The 17,212-nt window shown below is 40.7% G+C and overlaps 2 protein-coding genes across 3 annotated transcripts in view; one reads left to right on the top strand and one right to left on the bottom strand.

The window, feature by feature from the left end:
* Nucleotides 1-17,212, top strand: part of MRPS27 (mitochondrial ribosomal protein S27) — a 66,545-nt gene that overhangs the window by 36,752 nt on the left and 12,581 nt on the right. The window contains exon 11 of one of the 2 annotated variants that reach the window (XM_042825536.1): nucleotides 3,063-3,460. The exons of the other annotated variant lie outside the window; for it this stretch is intronic. Coding sequence (XP_042681470.1) covers nucleotides 3,063-3,302 — 240 coding nt within the window. The 3' untranslated portion in view covers nucleotides 3,303-3,460. Of the gene's footprint in view, nucleotides 1-3,062; nucleotides 3,461-17,212 lie in introns of those variants that run through there. 2 annotated transcript variants of the gene reach the window in all.
* MAP1B (microtubule associated protein 1B) overlaps nucleotides 13,614-17,212 on the bottom strand; it is a 63,818-nt gene continuing 60,219 nt past the window's right edge. Inside the window, exons 6-7 of the mRNA XM_042825539.1 lie at nucleotides 16,206-16,444; nucleotides 13,614-15,479 (exon numbers count right to left, since the gene is read on the bottom strand). Of these exons, the coding sequence (XP_042681473.1) occupies nucleotides 15,324-15,479; nucleotides 16,206-16,444 (395 nt within the window). The 3' untranslated portion in view covers nucleotides 13,614-15,323. The remainder of the gene's footprint in view (nucleotides 15,480-16,205; nucleotides 16,445-17,212) is intronic.

Below are 17,212 nucleotides of genomic sequence, written 5' to 3'. Positions count from 1 at the left end.
TGTCATTGTCCATCCATTGTCTGCCCTTAAACAAAATGATGAATGCTCAAAACAAGGTCTAAATGTCAAACAGTGGGGAACAGTGGTGCCAAGAAGATATTTTCCCATTGCTTCAACCTTTCTTCCATAATTAACCCCATTTCATAATTAACCCCATTCATTCCCTGATGTAGTAATGATCCAGGAAACTTCTTTGTCCATCCTTACCTCTAAGGTCTCTGAGAATTCTAAATCTAAGGAAAAACATAGCACTCACATGAAATCTTAGGTATCCACTTAGGTATCCAAGAGTAAGTGATATATAAAGAAGTCATAATTTTCTTGATGAGAAAAAAAGAGCTTTCAAGACAGAATGCCACTTCTGCTAAGTCTGGAAGAGCTATTATACTCCTCTCTGAAATCCATTAAGCCAACAGCAGTCAGTTTTCCCAGCTGAACCCCTGGACAGTGGCAGGACAGAGATGAAAGTACACCAGAAATACACATAGATCTAAGGGAAGTTATGGGTCTGGCTGCTCTGAAAAAAACTGGTGATGTTGGCATTCACTGCCAGTGTCCTGGCACATGCTGTTTAATCCCAACAGTAATTGCACTTCTGCTACTGAAAAAACTTGCACTTAGTCCAGCTCTGCATTAGCAAGCATGTCCCACTCTTTCTCCTGGTGCTGAAAGTGAATCACTTCAGTCTCATGCTTGTCCAGGTCTGTTTCACAAGTGCTACACCCAGGCATGCAAGGAAGAGCATCTGGACTTTGTCTAGACGTACTGTTCCTGTACCATGTTCTGCATGGTTTTCTACACTGGCTTGGACTTTATGTCTAGTACAAACCTCTGAAACAGCCATTTGTAGAAGTACCTGAAAGAGCTGTGGCAGCCTGTCCATGAAATCAGATATGTGAGAGGCAGAATGTTCTTTGCCTCCAGCAGGCAGGACTTGAGAGCCTTTGGCTATTTCCAGATAAAGCATTCAGAGCAGTAATTTATAATTTTGTGTCTGATGCTCTCATTCATGTTGTAATTACCTGTTTCCAGATATCATATTCTGAGGCATACTACTCAGTACAGTGTTCCTTAGGCAATTCCTTCCATCTGTGTCAGTGATCAATGGGCAAGCATTACATCATATAAATGCTGAGAGCACCCTCTTTAAAAGCAGTGTACCTTTTCTATCTCTATGCAGAGCCCTGGAGACTGCTTATAAAAATAAGTGAGTTTGCAATTTAAGGATGTGCCCGTCTGGTACCTGCAGGATATAGTTACTTTCCTAAATGAGTTTCATTAATGTATTACAGCAGAGCAGAGAAGATTCCAGAGTTCAATAGTACCAATAATGGGTTAGGAGAGAGGCCCAGCTATTTTCCAGTTCATTGCATTTCTTCTTTTTCAATTTCATACTGATTAGTTCTAGCATACAAACTCTCTTTCCAGCACATCCTCACTAGTAGGTGGGGAGACTGCATCAGTTATTAGGAATTGTGTTCCTTTCTCAAGCCCAAACCACACTGTCTTCATATTTATGCTGGATGTATTGTAAATTCACTTGTATCTCAAACAGAAGAGAGATAAATACACAGATATTACTAATTTTGGTTTTAATTTGGTAATGTCACATTGTTTCAGTTTATAAACTTTGTCATAAAATCAAAGGCAACAGAGCCAAATTCCAAGCACCTCAGACCTGCACACATAGTGTTAAAGAGCTTTTTATCTGCTGTCAGTCATGTTCAAACTTCCCTGGGCCTGACAAAAGAGCAAATCTGTTGTAGTTGTGTCAGCTGAGGCGGGAAGAGGTGAAAAGGCATCAGAAGAGATGCTCCAATTTCTTTTTTCAGAAGAAGGCATAGCCTCAAGGCTTGAGTTGAGCTGCAGTGCCTTTGCAGATTATTGCAGTGAGTGCTGGGTAAGAGGAACACTGTTGGCCAGCTGCATGGTGTGCAAGCTCCCGATGATAACTGGGAGTGGAAGATCAAATGTCATCGTGTCCTCAGAGTCACCGTATGATGATTAATTATCCCATCTTCTTTCAGTTATCTTGCAGTGCAAATCAGTAGGGTTTATTCATATAAATCCTATTTATTATTTATAAAGAACACATGAAAGAAGCACGTGGATATACCTACCTACTTTAAACATTTCTGCAAGTGCCTGTTTCAGTAAAATATTTTATTTAAAAGAACAGTCAGGAATATGTGTTCCTACCTAATGAATGACCAAGGGTTAAGGAATGTGCCAGTGCCATGTTGTCTTCCTCCCGCAGGAAACTCTTTCCTGACTGTCTGTATGTCTGCACTTTTAAGGCAATTAATCAGTTTGTTAGAGAGCCATCAGGCCAAATATTCCATAAAGCCAGAAATAGTATCAATGACTCAATGACTCATCATCTTAAGTGAATTAATATATTTATGCTGCACGAGCTCTGGTAAGTAGAGCTCAAGAAAGAAGTATTGCAGTTTGTTACTGAAGCTATATCTTTAGTTACATTTTAGAATACGCCTGAATAAATATTACTTGCTTTAGCTCTATTGTGTTTAATATGTGTAAACACAATCAAACCTCAGATCACAGTAACTGTTGGCAAAAAATCATGGAACCTACTTAGTATGCTATTAGTAAGCAAGCATTTAAAGTGATCTGCATATGTGGAGAGTGATGCTAATGCAGGCATTGGGGAGCACATCAGTCAGTCCGCTTTGGTTTAAGACACAAAAAAAGGTGCTTAAATTGTATTTTCATTACTGACTGATCAGCTAACCCTTGTTTATACCAGGTGACTACACTTGGAAAAATGAAGAGAATTTCAGTACATAATGAAACTTTCTTGTTTCCATTTTATTGTTCAGAAAAACTTATTCCAAAGGTTAGCATTTCAAGGGGAAGAAGTGATACCAGCTACCACAGTCAAAATCCTTAGGTAGGACAAAATGGCCAGCTTGGATCAGCACAGCTAGTCATTAGATTCAAACAACTGTACATTGATTGTTACAGGGAAGTGCTCAGTCACTGATTATTTTGTGACTGTCTCTTTCTTTCTCTGTCCCATCAAACCCTCCTTTTTGTGGCAGGAGCTGTACTCTAAGCTGCATTCACTTGGCAAGGTAGAATCTGAAAGCCTGTTAACTCTGACCACTCAACTTGTCAAGGAAAAGCTGCCAGCATGTGAAGTGGAGGACATCGCAAAGCATGAGCAGAAGCTAAAGGAGTGGGAGCAAGAACGGGCACTTCTGATTGAGAGAGAAAGAGAAATGAGAGAAAAAGCTAAGCAGGAACTGGAAGCTAGGAAGCTAGCTAAGGCATCTGCTTAATACTGAAACTCACACCGCCGTAATGGTATGCATTCCTCGGTATATGAACTGTTTACTATTAATATTTCACTTAATTACTGCTGCAAATAAGACTGTATGTGACTGTTTACTATATGCAAATAAATCTATTTCCATTTTGCCTGCTTCCTGAAGCAAAAGCATGTGTAGTTTAGAAATCATCATGTTTATGATCTATTTTCCTCCCGTTGGCAGCCAGGCAGGGGGTGGTATGGAGACAACACAAAGAAACAAAGGCATTGCCTGTGTTAAAAGTTGTAGAGGGGGGAAGAGACAAAAGAAGAAGGGAAAATTTCAAACACAAGTTGTTTCAGTATGAGTTTCTCACAGAAAAGAATGCCTGAGCCACTGAATTCAGCCACTAAGAGGATTAATGTATATTGACTGCTTTTTTTTCCTGCCCACTTGGAAAATTCAGGCTAGTCTGCATGGAGCTGGAAGCCTACTTTAGATTGTTTTCGAAACAGGGAGTTAGCACTTGCAAAGGCACTTAGATGTGCCTGTAAAAATGCTTCCTTGTTAAGGAATTGAGAAATTTACAACTTCATTAGCACTTCCCTGCTCCACTTTTAAGTAAGGTCAGTAGAGAAACAGGTGCAGTCACCTCAGCAAAGGGGCCTCATTCTGCACTGCAATTCCTTTTATGTTCTGGGCACTGTTTTATGTTCTTTTTTGAGCTAATCCCATTTTTGCCTCAGCTGCATACATAATCTCATGCCCTATTCTATGGATTGTGAAAATGGTGTAGCTATTCATACAGAGCAAAAGAAGATGGCAAGGGAGAAAATGCATCATGCTTACGTTCCCTGTTGCCACAGGAGCTGGTCAAGAGACAGTTTTCTTCAGCTTCTTGCAGGGCAAGCTCCTTAAAAACACGGAGACCCTGACAGCAGCCTTTCTGTATGGCACCTTGTGTTAACAGTGGTGCCTCAGTGTGTTCTACCACAGTATCTGTGAAGTATTTCCAGTTTTATCATGTACCTGTCTAGCCTTAGAGCTCTAAATCTCACATCACACACTTACTAAATCCTTTGAGAATAGAACATGCTGCAATTCTCTGAACTTTTTTGTAGTTAGGCGTCTTACTGCCATTCACCAACTGCTTTGCCTATTCTATTTACACTCACAAGTTGATTGCTTTCACATCTGAGAACATGACAGTAGGGTCCTTTGCCCTTCTTGTCAGCAATTCCTGTGCTCTCTCCCATAGCCCTGGGAGTGCAGTCTCCAGGTGAGGCGGTGATTCTGTGTTTTGGCCTAACTAATTCAGCAGTAGTCTTTACAGGCAATTTTTCTCATATCAATTCTTCTGAAGTTTTGTTTTTTTTTTTCCTCTTAAGCACTCCTAATGCTTTCTAGCCTTATGAGAGACTGGGAGGCCAAATACACTTCTGAGAACAGTTTCCTTAAAACTGGTGGCTTGAAGATAGCATTCCTAGTGGGCCACAAGAGACTGAAGTGTCCTTCCCGTGCCTATGCTCAGTTTTTTGGCATGAGAACATGGGTCGTACCTCCAAAGGTTCACAATTGTTCCTGCATCATCGAGTTTTGTTCTCAGCTTCTTGATAGAAGAACCAACTTTTCTTCTAGGGATATTCTGTACACCACCACATTTTTAAGAGATGGACGGTCTGCTGTATAGCTTCAGACATCTCAGCTGTTGCTCCCATGCCTATGAGATACTATCTGGCTAGGCCACAGTGGATAGTCCCATGCTTCTAGCTGCTTGCTGGCATCTGTTCATTGGCAGCATGCACAGCCTGTTTCTGGCCCCATCTCTGCTCACTCACCCTGCTGGGTGGACATGCCAGGTTGCTAATGCTCATCAGGCTCTGGCAAGCAGCCAGCTGCCACATCCCTGCTATCTCGTAGAGCATGCATTACTTCCCACACAGCTAAGCCCCCTTACTATTTATTTAGATTTAACTACTATAGCAACAGAAAAAAAATCTTCCTCTAAGCACTGACCAACCTGTTAATATTGCAGGCTGCCTCCTTTTTTTTAACTCTTAAGCACTGGGTTTGAATGCTTTTGGCTCTGCCTGTAGCCAGAACTCTGACTAGATACAGCCTTTCATCCAGGCATGAACTGTAAATAAACTGGAGAATAAATGTTGTATGACGTTGTCCTCCAGGAGAGATTTTCCTCACCATGGATAAAACAGATACTCTGCACTGGACTTGAATCTGCTCGCACTTGCCTCCTAGCTCCAGGAAAAGGGAGTTTCCCTGCTAAATACTTTGCAGGCATCAGACAAGATTGTGGCGGCCAGACGAGAGACACCAAACCCAGTACCCATGGCAGTGGGTTCAGATCATTTGTACCTTAAGGAGCGAGAAATTCTGGCAAGTCTTGTCATATATCTCTCAGCTCAGCATCACTCTGAGCAAGAAACCTCTTCTGATGCTTCCACCAGTCCCACATGTGGATTCCTTTTCCCTCTCTGCAGAGCCATTGGTTCGTATTTCTCCACTGCGCATTGGTCTCCCATCTTCTCTGCTCCCCCACCCCTGGTCTCACCACCAACTCAATAGCAACAAGTTTCTGCCAAACCAATGTCTTATCATCAACCAAATTTCCCACAAGCCTGCCTGTACACTCTTGAATTTGCCAGCAGCTCCTCTTGTCAGCTTTATCTCCATTGATTCTCCTGTACATCCAGCCTGTCTTCACGTCTCCAGGGTCTCAGGCAGCAGTGCACCACTGCACTCATCTCCTAACACCCAAAGCTTCAGGCCTTGCTCACAGTCAGGATGTTGTGAACCCCAATTTGCTGATGCACTGCACACATATCTGCCCCGTCCCTGTAACGGTTTTCTCAGTCCTTCCATTAAATGTAACATGGTGGCCTTGGATGAGTATTTCCTAAAGATATCATAACAGTGGGGCTTAGCAAAAATTGCTTGATTAATGAGCAATTTTTAATTGAATTTCCCATCTTCAAACAGCATTTCACATGCTGCTTTGTCAGCTCTTGATTATAGAACAGTGTTTGTTTGTTACTTAACCCATTTGTTATCCTGCATTTGCTTTTTCTGCAGAAGAGCAAGGTGTGCAGGAGCACAGGGCCGGAGCTGCCCAGGGCTGCACCCGCCCCACGCCGGGAGCTGCGCTGTGTGTGGCCCAGGGCAGACGGTCTGGGTCTGTGGGCTTGGGGCTGAGCAGGAGTGGGACCAGGTGTGTGCGCCGCGTGTGGCTGGGGGGTGGGAGCCACTGCAGGTTGAGGGCGCTGCCTCTCATTTCCTGATGGAGCAGCGGTCCTGTGGTCATGGCTAAACTTCAGTAAAAACCTCATACATCTGCCACTGGGTCCTGCATCCTTCAGGGCGGAGGAATGTTACAGGTCACTTTGTGACGGAATTTGTCCAAACTTTCAGCATCTCTCAGGAATGAATCTGGGTTCCAGGTAGCCCAGAGTCCTTCTAACCAGATGCCTGTGTCTCTCTGGCAGCCATCACCTTCTGTAGCAGAGCTGGCTTTATCTAAGGGGCTGAGCAGAGGCTGTACAGTAGTGTTTGACCCAGTGCTGCTTAAACACAAGCTTTGATGCCAAAGGAAGTATTTATATATGTGCATATAAACATAAAAAACTCTACTCTTACGTTCTCTACAAACACAAAAAGGTTTGGAGTCCTTTAGTTCTGCACCCTGGTGCATATTAGATGCAAGATCACACACAGCCCAGCAAGCCCGCCTCACAAGGCCACAGTTGGGCTTTCCTCAATGTGGCTGCCCCTTGCTGCATGTCAGACAGCTGCCAGACTCTGCTGCATGCAGACAGGGCTGTCGCAGTGCTCCCTGCAGGAATCTCTCTTGGTAGTAACATAATCTCTTTGTGGACTGCCTCTCCTGGAAATGCTCTTTCACATCCCGCTTTCTTTCATGACTACAGCTGTGATTTGAATTAAAGATATTTCAGTTTCTCTCTTAAGAGTGTGTTCGTAAACCACTGAGTATGTCTTTCTTCGTAATAGTTTTTGAATTATTTCTCTACTTGCGATCTACTTGTTACTTGGTCACAGTGCTGATGTGTGCACGGTGGCCACAAGCCCAATACCCCTGCAGCGCTACAAAGGAAACAAATCCTTGAGGAGCAGAGCTTCTTCAGTATGTCTGCATGAGCTTTGCTGATGCTGGGAGAAGGACCAGTACTTCAGGAGTTAAAGTTCAGCCTTCTGCTATCAACTGAAATGAGAAATCTGCAGCTTCCCAGTTCAAATCCACTGCAGACACCAAATATGATGCTGATTAGGTATGGAAATACGTAACTCTTCCGCAAGTGTCATTGCCAGAACACTCCCAGAAGAGCTCTGAAGATCGTATTATTCACAAGGGAAAAATTACTTTTTTTTTTTTTTTAAACATATTTTTTTCCCTTGCAGCTCAAATAAATATTGCCCAGAGCCTGGCGCAGATGGGCCGTATTTGCAGTAACACCAGATCTGGTGCACACAGGGCTGGCACACACTGCCACACACTCCTCAAAAAGGAGCGGTCATGTTTATAAGAGGACGCTGCTGCTGGCTTCACAACTGGCTCACAGAGCACAGTCCAACTCTGCAGGTTGTGCTGCTGGTCTTGCTAGGGCTCTTTTGGGGGAGAGTATGGGTTAACTTTGCAAAAGAGTCTAGAGAATAACAGAGTACATTTGTGGAAAGTAAAGTAAAAGTTCACTTTCCAGAAGCGTAATTGTAGGAAATGTTCATACCAAGACATGGCACTTTTGCTCCAGAAGAAAACCTACTCCTGATGCAAGTGAGGAACAGCTTGACCTCGGGACAGAGGCTCCATTGGAATGTCACTGTTGTGAATGAGACATTGGCCAAAAATTAGTCATGAAACATCAGTTCAAGAGTAAATTTAGTAGAGGTGAAATTGTGCTGTCCACCATAGACGCTGTGCTGTCCACCATAGACCAAGCTCTGCACAGAGACATACACACCCTTCAGATAGGCCTTCAGCTTTCCAGTAAAACAAGTGGCAAAGGCCTTAAGTTGCACCAGGCATTGTTCAGGTAAGAGACATTTCTTCTCGGAAAGAGTGTGGAACAGAAAAATGACAGAAAACAGAAATGCCTCTTTCTCAGAAAGAGGCATTGGAACAGACTGCCCAGGGGGTGGTGGGATAGATAAATCTACACATCTTTAGAGCGGTCTTGACACGTGTTGATGGTTGGACTGGATGGTCTTGCTGGTCTTTCCAGCCTTGATGATTCTGGGATTCTGTGATTCAGCAGTCACAAAGCTGTCACTGAACTCTGAGCAACCAACAGGACACCATCTCTGCTGTTGCTCTAAAGCAGTCTGATACACTCAAGTGCTCCCAACATATTCTGAATTGCAAATGCCTAAGGCCCAGAAAGAGCAGTGGAGCCCATTCAGTTAACAGGATTATCAATATATCTTGTTTATTACAAGCCTTGACAGTTCTTCCCCAGAATGAATTGGGAATGACACTTTCAAGTCTGTTCTGCTCTAAAACACAGGGTAGATGCTGCTGTAATTTTATCTTTGGAACTGGAAACCCTTGCTGGAAACCCTGGCTCACTGTCCAGGGGGTTCATATTAGGTATTTAAGTGGCTCAGCGGTTCAGCTTACTATCAGCTGTTCAAGCTCAGCGACACAACTGGGCTGAGATATGATGAGATCCATTCACATGTTTCTGGACCTTCACAGGAATACTGAACGTAACTACAGTTTATACAGAAATTGTTAGCTTTGTTTTTATCAGGATATAGAGACCCTCTATTTCACATATCCTAGCTGTCATACACAGTGTGCAATGTGTCAATCGTGGAACATGCAGTCACTCCAGCAGTGGAGCTGACAGTAGATGCAGCCACACTCCCCTTCCTGACACCTCCTCACAATGGGAGCAGTTACACTGGAGCTGCTGGAAGGTGGAGAAGCAGCTACATCAAGTGGTAGGGATCCATAGAAACCAGCAGACAGGTGCTCAGGAAGCATGTAGAACCTACTGATTTGATTCCTTAGTTCTCAATATTTCAGGAAATGTAAATGATTTCCTTTCTGGTGGAAATGGTGTTGTGTATGCAGTCAAAAGCCAGTAAATCTCCTAGAAGCTGAGGGTATTCAGCTTTGCTTAGGTGACTTTCATCTCTGCTGTTTTGGGCTACATACAAGGATGACAATGCCCTGTGGGCTTCATGCCAGCCTGAGAGGTGAGGTAAGGACCGCAGGAGCAGTCAGCAGTGGAAGACTGCTCTAGCCCTGGGGATGTGCTGAATCTATGATGCGTCACCATGGACATTACTCAAGTGAACTCTGCATGCCTCTCTTCTAGGAGCCGTAGTTCTTCCCAGACATAAAGCACTAAAAATTGGTATTGAACAGCCTCCAGGTCTGGGATGCCACAAAGCAGATCCATCATTTTAGAGAGACCCAAGAGGCCTATCATGAGGGATTATGATTTTCCTGTGTCTTCTGAAATGCTTCACAAGCTGATTAAACTTGTTTATTAGCAACACTAATGGAAACAAAAATTTTCCACATAAGTTGCATTGAAGAAATGATTTCACTTGGCCCTGGAAACAGAAAGCCAACATCAGAGACTGAGCAGGGCTACCCTTTTTCATGGGCTCCAGGGGTGGTCCCAACAATGTAAACCTAGAGCCTTACCTTTCAATTACAGATGGATAATTGGGATGGCAACCTGACCTGTCCTGCCTAAATCATTCATTTTAATATATTTTAAGAAGGATCGGGCTACTCTACCACAAAGCTCAAAAAGCCTTGGCACAAACATTTGCAGGATTATACTTGAGGTGTAGGATTCATAGCATTCTCTCCCCTCATCTGGTCTTCATTTCTCTCTTTTTTACCATGCTCAGCCCAATCCAAGCCAAGAGCAATATTTCTTATTGATACCATTGGAAGTCAGAAATGCAATCTTAGAAATTGGAGACAGAGAAGGTTTCACAAAAAGAATGGCTGAGGAGGACGGAAAGCTCCTCTTGCTGCTGGTTACCCTCACCCACTGGCTTGCGGCTCCCTGAGGAGAAAGGCATATGTGGTCACTGCTGCACCTTGCTATAGCTGCCATAAAGCAAAACTACAGAGGCTCGACTCCCAGCCTTTTTCACATCCTTTGTGCTGACCAGCTTACCAAGATCAATGGACAATGGAGGTTGTGTCTGCTGGAAACAAGCAATGCACTTGTGTTAAACTGCAAGCCTGGTTTGGAAAAGATTTATTTTCTAACCAGGTTGGGCTTGGTTTGATGTAGCTTTACTGGGTACCATCTCGACACAGTCAGCTGAACATGTACTTACTGAAAATGAGGTGTTTTGCTGCTGAGGAATACAGAAATGAGAACGGAAAGAAGTCACATCATGGTATACCATGGTAATGTTCTACACCTAAAGAGATAAAAGTAATTTTTGTTTATTTTCAAATTCCTAAATGGAGATTGGTTCCTATCTGATATCTAGTCACTGATACTTCGAACAAAACCCCAAGTAATAGGTAATCATGACTGAAAGGAAGGGGAAACTTACAAGTATGTACAAACACAAAGACAAGAAACATGCCAACACCAATTTACCACTTTTGTATTTTATTGTGGAACTGAGTTTGTTTCTTTTACATCAAATATCCTCAATGGAAGAGGGGATATTGCACACAAATATCATAAAAGCACTACATATTACTTTCACTGGAAACTAATTTTCTACATTAGATATGACTGGATAGAATAGAAGTGATGCAGGATTATAAGACATAATACCATACACAGCTGCAGACTGACACAAACACCATTCAGAACAAGAGAGAGGAGGTGTGTGAGGTGCTTCTCAGTAGCAACAAGACTGTTTCTTTCCATAGTTGGGAAGAAAATGGCTGCATGCAAATGCGTGAAAGCGTATTTCAGATTTGTTCTTTTAAAGTTGTGATTACAGCCCAGTCTTGAAGAGGTAGCTCCTGCAATCTGGAGCTCCTAGCAAGTCTAGCACAGAGAAGCTTTGTATTATTTTTTCTTTTTTTTTCTTTTTTTTTTCTTTTTTTTTTTTTAACCTTTTGATATTTTGTATGCCATTGTTTTATTCAGTTGTTTAATTTTTTAGATTTTTTTTTTTTTTGTGAAGTCACAACAATCAGACTTTTTTTTGTTTTTCTTTCAAGTACCAAACATTTTTAAACCAGGTGGAACATATAACTGCATTCTAAGAAATGCTTATCCCTAATTGCTTTTAGTGTTTTGTTCAATTATTATGTGAAAAGATGAAAGCTTACGGTTTCTTTCAAATGTAAAGATTATACTTCTCCTTTTCTAATAAATCCAGACCAACAATATTACTATTTCTCTCAAAACATCATTACTGAGCAAGAACCTCTGGTGACAGATGAACAAAGAGAAGCATATGACAGAAATGTCCCAGATGTACAGTAAGCGCTCTTTGGAGCTGACTTGCTTGTAGTGGGAGGAATTCAAAATTCAATTAACAAATCAATTAAATCTTAGTAAAATGAGTACTGGAACTCTCCTAAATAGAGTAAGCTATCATAGACAATTTTTAAAAAAACATTCATATACACAGTTATCTCCATTAACCACTGCATGTAAGGTAATTTTAAAAAAACAAAAGTGAATTCTATGAAAGATGGGATAAAAAGTAGAGGTCAATGACATTGGGCCCACCACAGGACTTTGAAAAGGCATGCATGAGAGGCCCTGTCCAAGTTCAGGAGTGGGGGGTGATCTCTAAAGGTAATTCTCCATTGAATTTTATTAAGTAGAATAATTAGTAGCATAACGATCATGACTGGGATGCTATTATGGATAACACCATCACTTAAATGGAGTGTCCTTTACACTGAAATATTGAATCTTTATAATTAATCAATAACAAACCATGCTCCTAGAAATCTATGCCGATCAACAGCACTCATCATTAATGTACATGGTACATTTTGATGACTGTTACTAAGCTAATTGTGTAGTATTACGACTAGCACAGTTAGATTAGTTCCACAGACAGGAAAGACATTAAGGGCAAGAGGAGGGAGTTCATCGTTATGTTGCACCCAGGCATGGTTACCATTTAAAAGGAAATGGATGGAACGGGCATTACAATACCTCAGAGGAGCCAGGCTGGGCTTTCAATATTATTGTAGCAGCAGAAAATGAATGTACATTTTAAGATTGGCTTTAACTGCCTTTTTTTTTTTTCTTTTTTTTTCTTTTTTTTTTTTTTTAATAAGTAAAACAAATGCTTGAGCCATCACAAACTTACTTTGAGAGACTTAAGGCTTGATTCTAATTTACAGTAGGATCAAGTGTCTGTAACTTCCCTGATTGTAGCAAAATTGCTCCTGATTCACACTGGTGTGAGATGTGTCTCAGGACCACTGCTGTGCCTAAAACAGATTTTCTACCAAAGCAAAGGTACAAACTGTTTCAGATTTTGTCAGAAAACCAGAAGATCTGTTCCCATCCTCTCAAAAAATTTGAAATTTTACCTACATATGAAAGTAGACAAAGCAGAAAGAATTGCAGAAACAGTACCAGCACAACTATTCTGTCAAACATGTTGCCTAAAACTTGGAAGGTTATGTATTACTAAAGCAACTTAAAGTAAATGATTATGAGCCCAGCAAGTATGTTTGCTTTCACAACACACTTCTAACTGCCTTTTGTGCTATAGTCATTCTGACTTATTCTTAAAAACTTAAATGGTATAGCAATAAATAAAACAATATTGCTAGAGATACCTAAGAAAAAAAAGGAAGACATTAAAAATAAATCAAAAACCCCAACAACTGACAAACAGTAATTCACAGCATTGAATGGGCCTTAAGACCCCACAAATAAAGGGCCCTAAAGCGTAATAAAGAAAAATTCATAAAAATTAGGAGTGCAAACATATACCTATTAAACAAAAATATCCTAACAATGTATCTGAAATAAATTAGAAGAAAATAAAATAAGGTCATAGTTCACTACATTTTGAAATGTAATACCAGCCATAACAGTGAATCATACAGACCAGCACATATCCCCATTCTGGAGGCCTTAACACCTTCTTTAACTTCCAATTCACAAATTTTCTTAAATGCAATATATTTCTTTTATTATTAGGGTAAAATTTCTGAGACTGAAAATCCAGACTATCTTGAATCATGGAACTATTCTACATACTGTTCCTCTGCAGGCAGCCTAGAGAAGGAAAGGGGAGGGGAAAAGAAGGGGGAAAGGAAAGAAGGAAAGCAGGAGAAAAGAAAAGAAAGAAGGAAAGAAATAGGGAAAGGGAAGAAGTACAGGAAAAAGGTAAAGGGAAAGAGGGAAAATGAAAGGGAAATGGGAAAAGGGAAAGGGAGAATCAAAAGGAGAAGGAAAGGAAAAGGACCTATTTTAGCTTATTGCTTGTTCTATCATCTTGCAAGATCTTCTGAGGATTGAAAACGTAGCCTACATCTCTGTAAATACTAGGCAATCGTCCTTGCAAATCTTATCTTCTGCCATCATCAATAGATCAATTTTACCATCAAAATGCCCCCTCACCCACCTCAAAAAAAAAAAAAAAGTTTTGGCAGTTAATGATTTTCAACTAATTTTACCTCAATATCCATTTTCACTAGAACCTTAAACAGCATTATTCATTTACCTTACAAAACTACTAAAAAAATTGCCTTCACCTGAAAATTTTTCTTTGCATTTTCCTGTAAATGAAAACTTTTTGTTAAAAATTCACCTATTAAAAGTTTACGCAATGCTAAAAAAGGTTTCTGTACATTTGTTCCCATATTCACTCTTAAATTAAACAAATAAAATAAGGTAAGACAAAGGAAGTTTGAATACTGTACAGACTCGCAGGCAACCTTTTCATCATTCTGAACATTTCACTTAGTTTTGCAACTCTGATACCCCTTCAATCTTGCTTTCACAGTACAAAAGAAACTTTAAAATAATAAAAAAAAAAAAGCTCATCTTGCATTGTTGAGCTGTCCAGGTGCAACAATGAAGTGTTCACATGACTAACATACGTAATTCATAGCACCAAACTGTTTGACCAGTCAGATAGGTTTCTAGTACCACACTCACACTTCTTTATTGGTGTAACTATGATCCTAAACGGTTGTTTTATAAATTTGTTGTCTCAACAATAAAAAATAAGTGCATCAAGTTTCTTTGTACATTCAAGTCACTTTCTAAGGCAAATTGTCTACTGTACTCCCAACTGCTTTGGTATTTTGCTTCAGTCAATCAACACTTGACATGGGTGTTTAAGCACATGGACTGGTCAATTCTGAGTGGAGTAAATGGACTTTCACTGGGAGCATGCCTTAGACCAACAATTCCGCATGTTGAAAGGAAAGTTTTAGAGTTCTAGATGGGATTTAGATGATGTGCATATTTGGCCTATGACTGTTATGGCATGTCAGTATGCAAAGTTCAAATTAAAGTGAAAAACTGCTAATGAGAGTTTAGGTTGAACGTCCCTTCCTAGACACATTCTGTTTCTTCTTATTTTCTACATAATTTGACTTTGTAAAGTAAGTATCCCCATTGTGATAGCTCAGATAGATAAAAAGTTTAAAATTTCTTTTCATACGAGAGCATAAGCAGACTGCAGTAAGCGGTACATCTATTGCCATGAGACTAATGCAGATCTAAGTAGTTATTACTTTCTCCTCCTACCCCTCTCTTTCTTTCTCTTTGCCCTCTCTTTTGAGGGCAAATGCCTATACCTGGCAGAAGTCAGTTAGGGTTGCTAGTGCATGGTTTCCAAAAGTTCAGCGGAGATGAAACTGGATCTGTATTTTCGCAGTAATCTGAACCCTACTATGGGAATGCTGTTATTTCCCTTAGCAATCAGTAAAGACTGAAAAATATTAGTGACTTGCATCACCACGACACAGTATAGTATTTGGCAGGTATATAGTTCAGCAGTCGAAATAGATGGGTCGAACTTTTAGAAAAAGTGTTTTCGAATGGAAGAATTTCTGGAAACGAAGTTTAGTGTTGGGATGCACGGCCCGTTTTACAGTTCTATCTTGCATGCAGGAAAAGATTCATCTTGCATAACAACGGTGCTGCTGCTTGCCAAAACCATGATGTTGAGGTCCTGCTGTTTCTCATGGGTCTCTTGGTACCATTCTCTCATCACTTCTGAGTCATGGGTTGGGATTAATGTCACCTGCAACAACAAAAAAGGAGAGCTCTTCAGACGTACTACAGAAACAAGTGATAGAAAGTAACTCTGTTAAATTCTCAACTGATAAGTATGCTTTCCTTTTGTAAACAGTGGATCTTATTGCTATTATTTACTACTAATATATAAGTAGTAAAGTAAGTGGATAGATAAAAGGAAATAATAATGCAGATTAGATAAAATGACTGTAAAGAGGCAGTTTATTGAAGTAAAACCTTGTCTCTGTTCTGTAAGGTGTTGAGATGTAGCTTTCCAGATACGCAGAGAAGTGTAGTCTGCATTGAAAGTCCTTTAGGTAATGGCCAAATATTTTAATTACTTATCACATTGAAAATGCATGAGAAGCATGCAATTGCACATGATTGCTATTCAAACTACGGAATGTTTGCTTTTTTTTTCCTCTGCAAGATTTCCAAGCTTAGGTTGTATATGGCATAGTAATAAATAGCCAAATAGCCTTGTAAACCAAGAGTTTCAATCTTTTATGTTTTATTCTCCAGAGGTAGCTCAGAAGGGTTAAGAATAGGGGAATTGGCTGAGAATGTTGCAGCTCTGTGCTTCACTTGAGTTTCTCATCACATCACTAGTGAAACAAGGTGCCCTGGCAAGGAACCTCACATCCGCCATCCACTCCAGAACTGCTCTGGCCTTGCAGAGTCGCTTCCCAGAGAAGTTTTTATTTCCAGGCAGAAATATGAGCGAAGAGCCTACCTGCATGTTGCTCTCCCACTGGGCCTTGCCCTCCAGCAGGGAGTCCAGAACAGCCCTGCTTGGCTCCTCAGCTGCAGCATCATTCCCGCTCACCACATAGTAGGATGATCGCACCCTCTTGAAAAACTCAACATCAACATTCTTGCTATTGCTGTGGTTGGGAATGTACACCAGATCCAAATACACTGGAGGTCCTGGTGGCACTGCCGTAGATTTTGCTGACTTAGTAGCCCCAGGTCCTTTGGAAATGAAACAAAACAAAAGAATACACCCCAAGTTGGTTATAAACGGGCATTTATTAATGGCTGTTATAATTGCTGACGTGATATTTCTTAAGATAGATACTGTTGGTTAAGTATAGAATATTTCTGTGTCTTCTGAAACAATTACAGCAGTACCCTTCTACACCTAATGACATGTCCCATTTCTATTGCATCCCAGTTGTTGTATTGGGAGCAAAAAAACTGGGAGGACCCAACTAACTGTATAATACAATAAAAGCTCACTGCCACATAACCAGATATTGACTGTACCTTTCCTAGTAAAATGTTACTATTCTCCAAAAATTATTACAAAGATCTGAGACTACTGAATCACATTCAATAACTGGCAGTATTAATTTCTAAGTTAAGCAGTGCAGTTTTTCAAATGTCTCAGATCTGCATCATTATGAAACTAGAGTTATATGGGAGGCCATGCAGATTGGAATCAATCTTTATTTGCATACATAAATCAGCCATGTCCCACAAAAAGTTGGGAGAAGCTGCGATAGCTAGTGCATTATCTAAGAAATGCTTCAATCAAAAGGAAGTTAAAATTTCGAACATTCGCATACTTACACTTGTTTACAGTGTGAACTGGCATTTATATTTTATTAGCCTTCTCCTGATGTAATAAGGAGTGATGTCCGGCACACTAAACTATCTAAGCAGTACATTTTATTTATGGTCACATGCTGAAGGGCCATGGAAGTCCATTACAATTGTCTAGCATGATCTGACATTCAT

The sequence above is a fragment of the Centrocercus urophasianus genome, unplaced genomic scaffold, assembly GCF_019232065.1.
Source record: "Centrocercus urophasianus isolate 14NV4802_14NV808 unplaced genomic scaffold, USGS_Curo_1.0 seq_25, whole genome shotgun sequence".
Classification (NCBI taxonomy): domain Eukaryota; kingdom Metazoa; phylum Chordata; class Aves; order Galliformes; family Phasianidae; genus Centrocercus; species Centrocercus urophasianus.
Note: the sequence above shows the minus strand (reverse complement) of the source record. Positions and strands in the feature narration are given on the sequence as shown.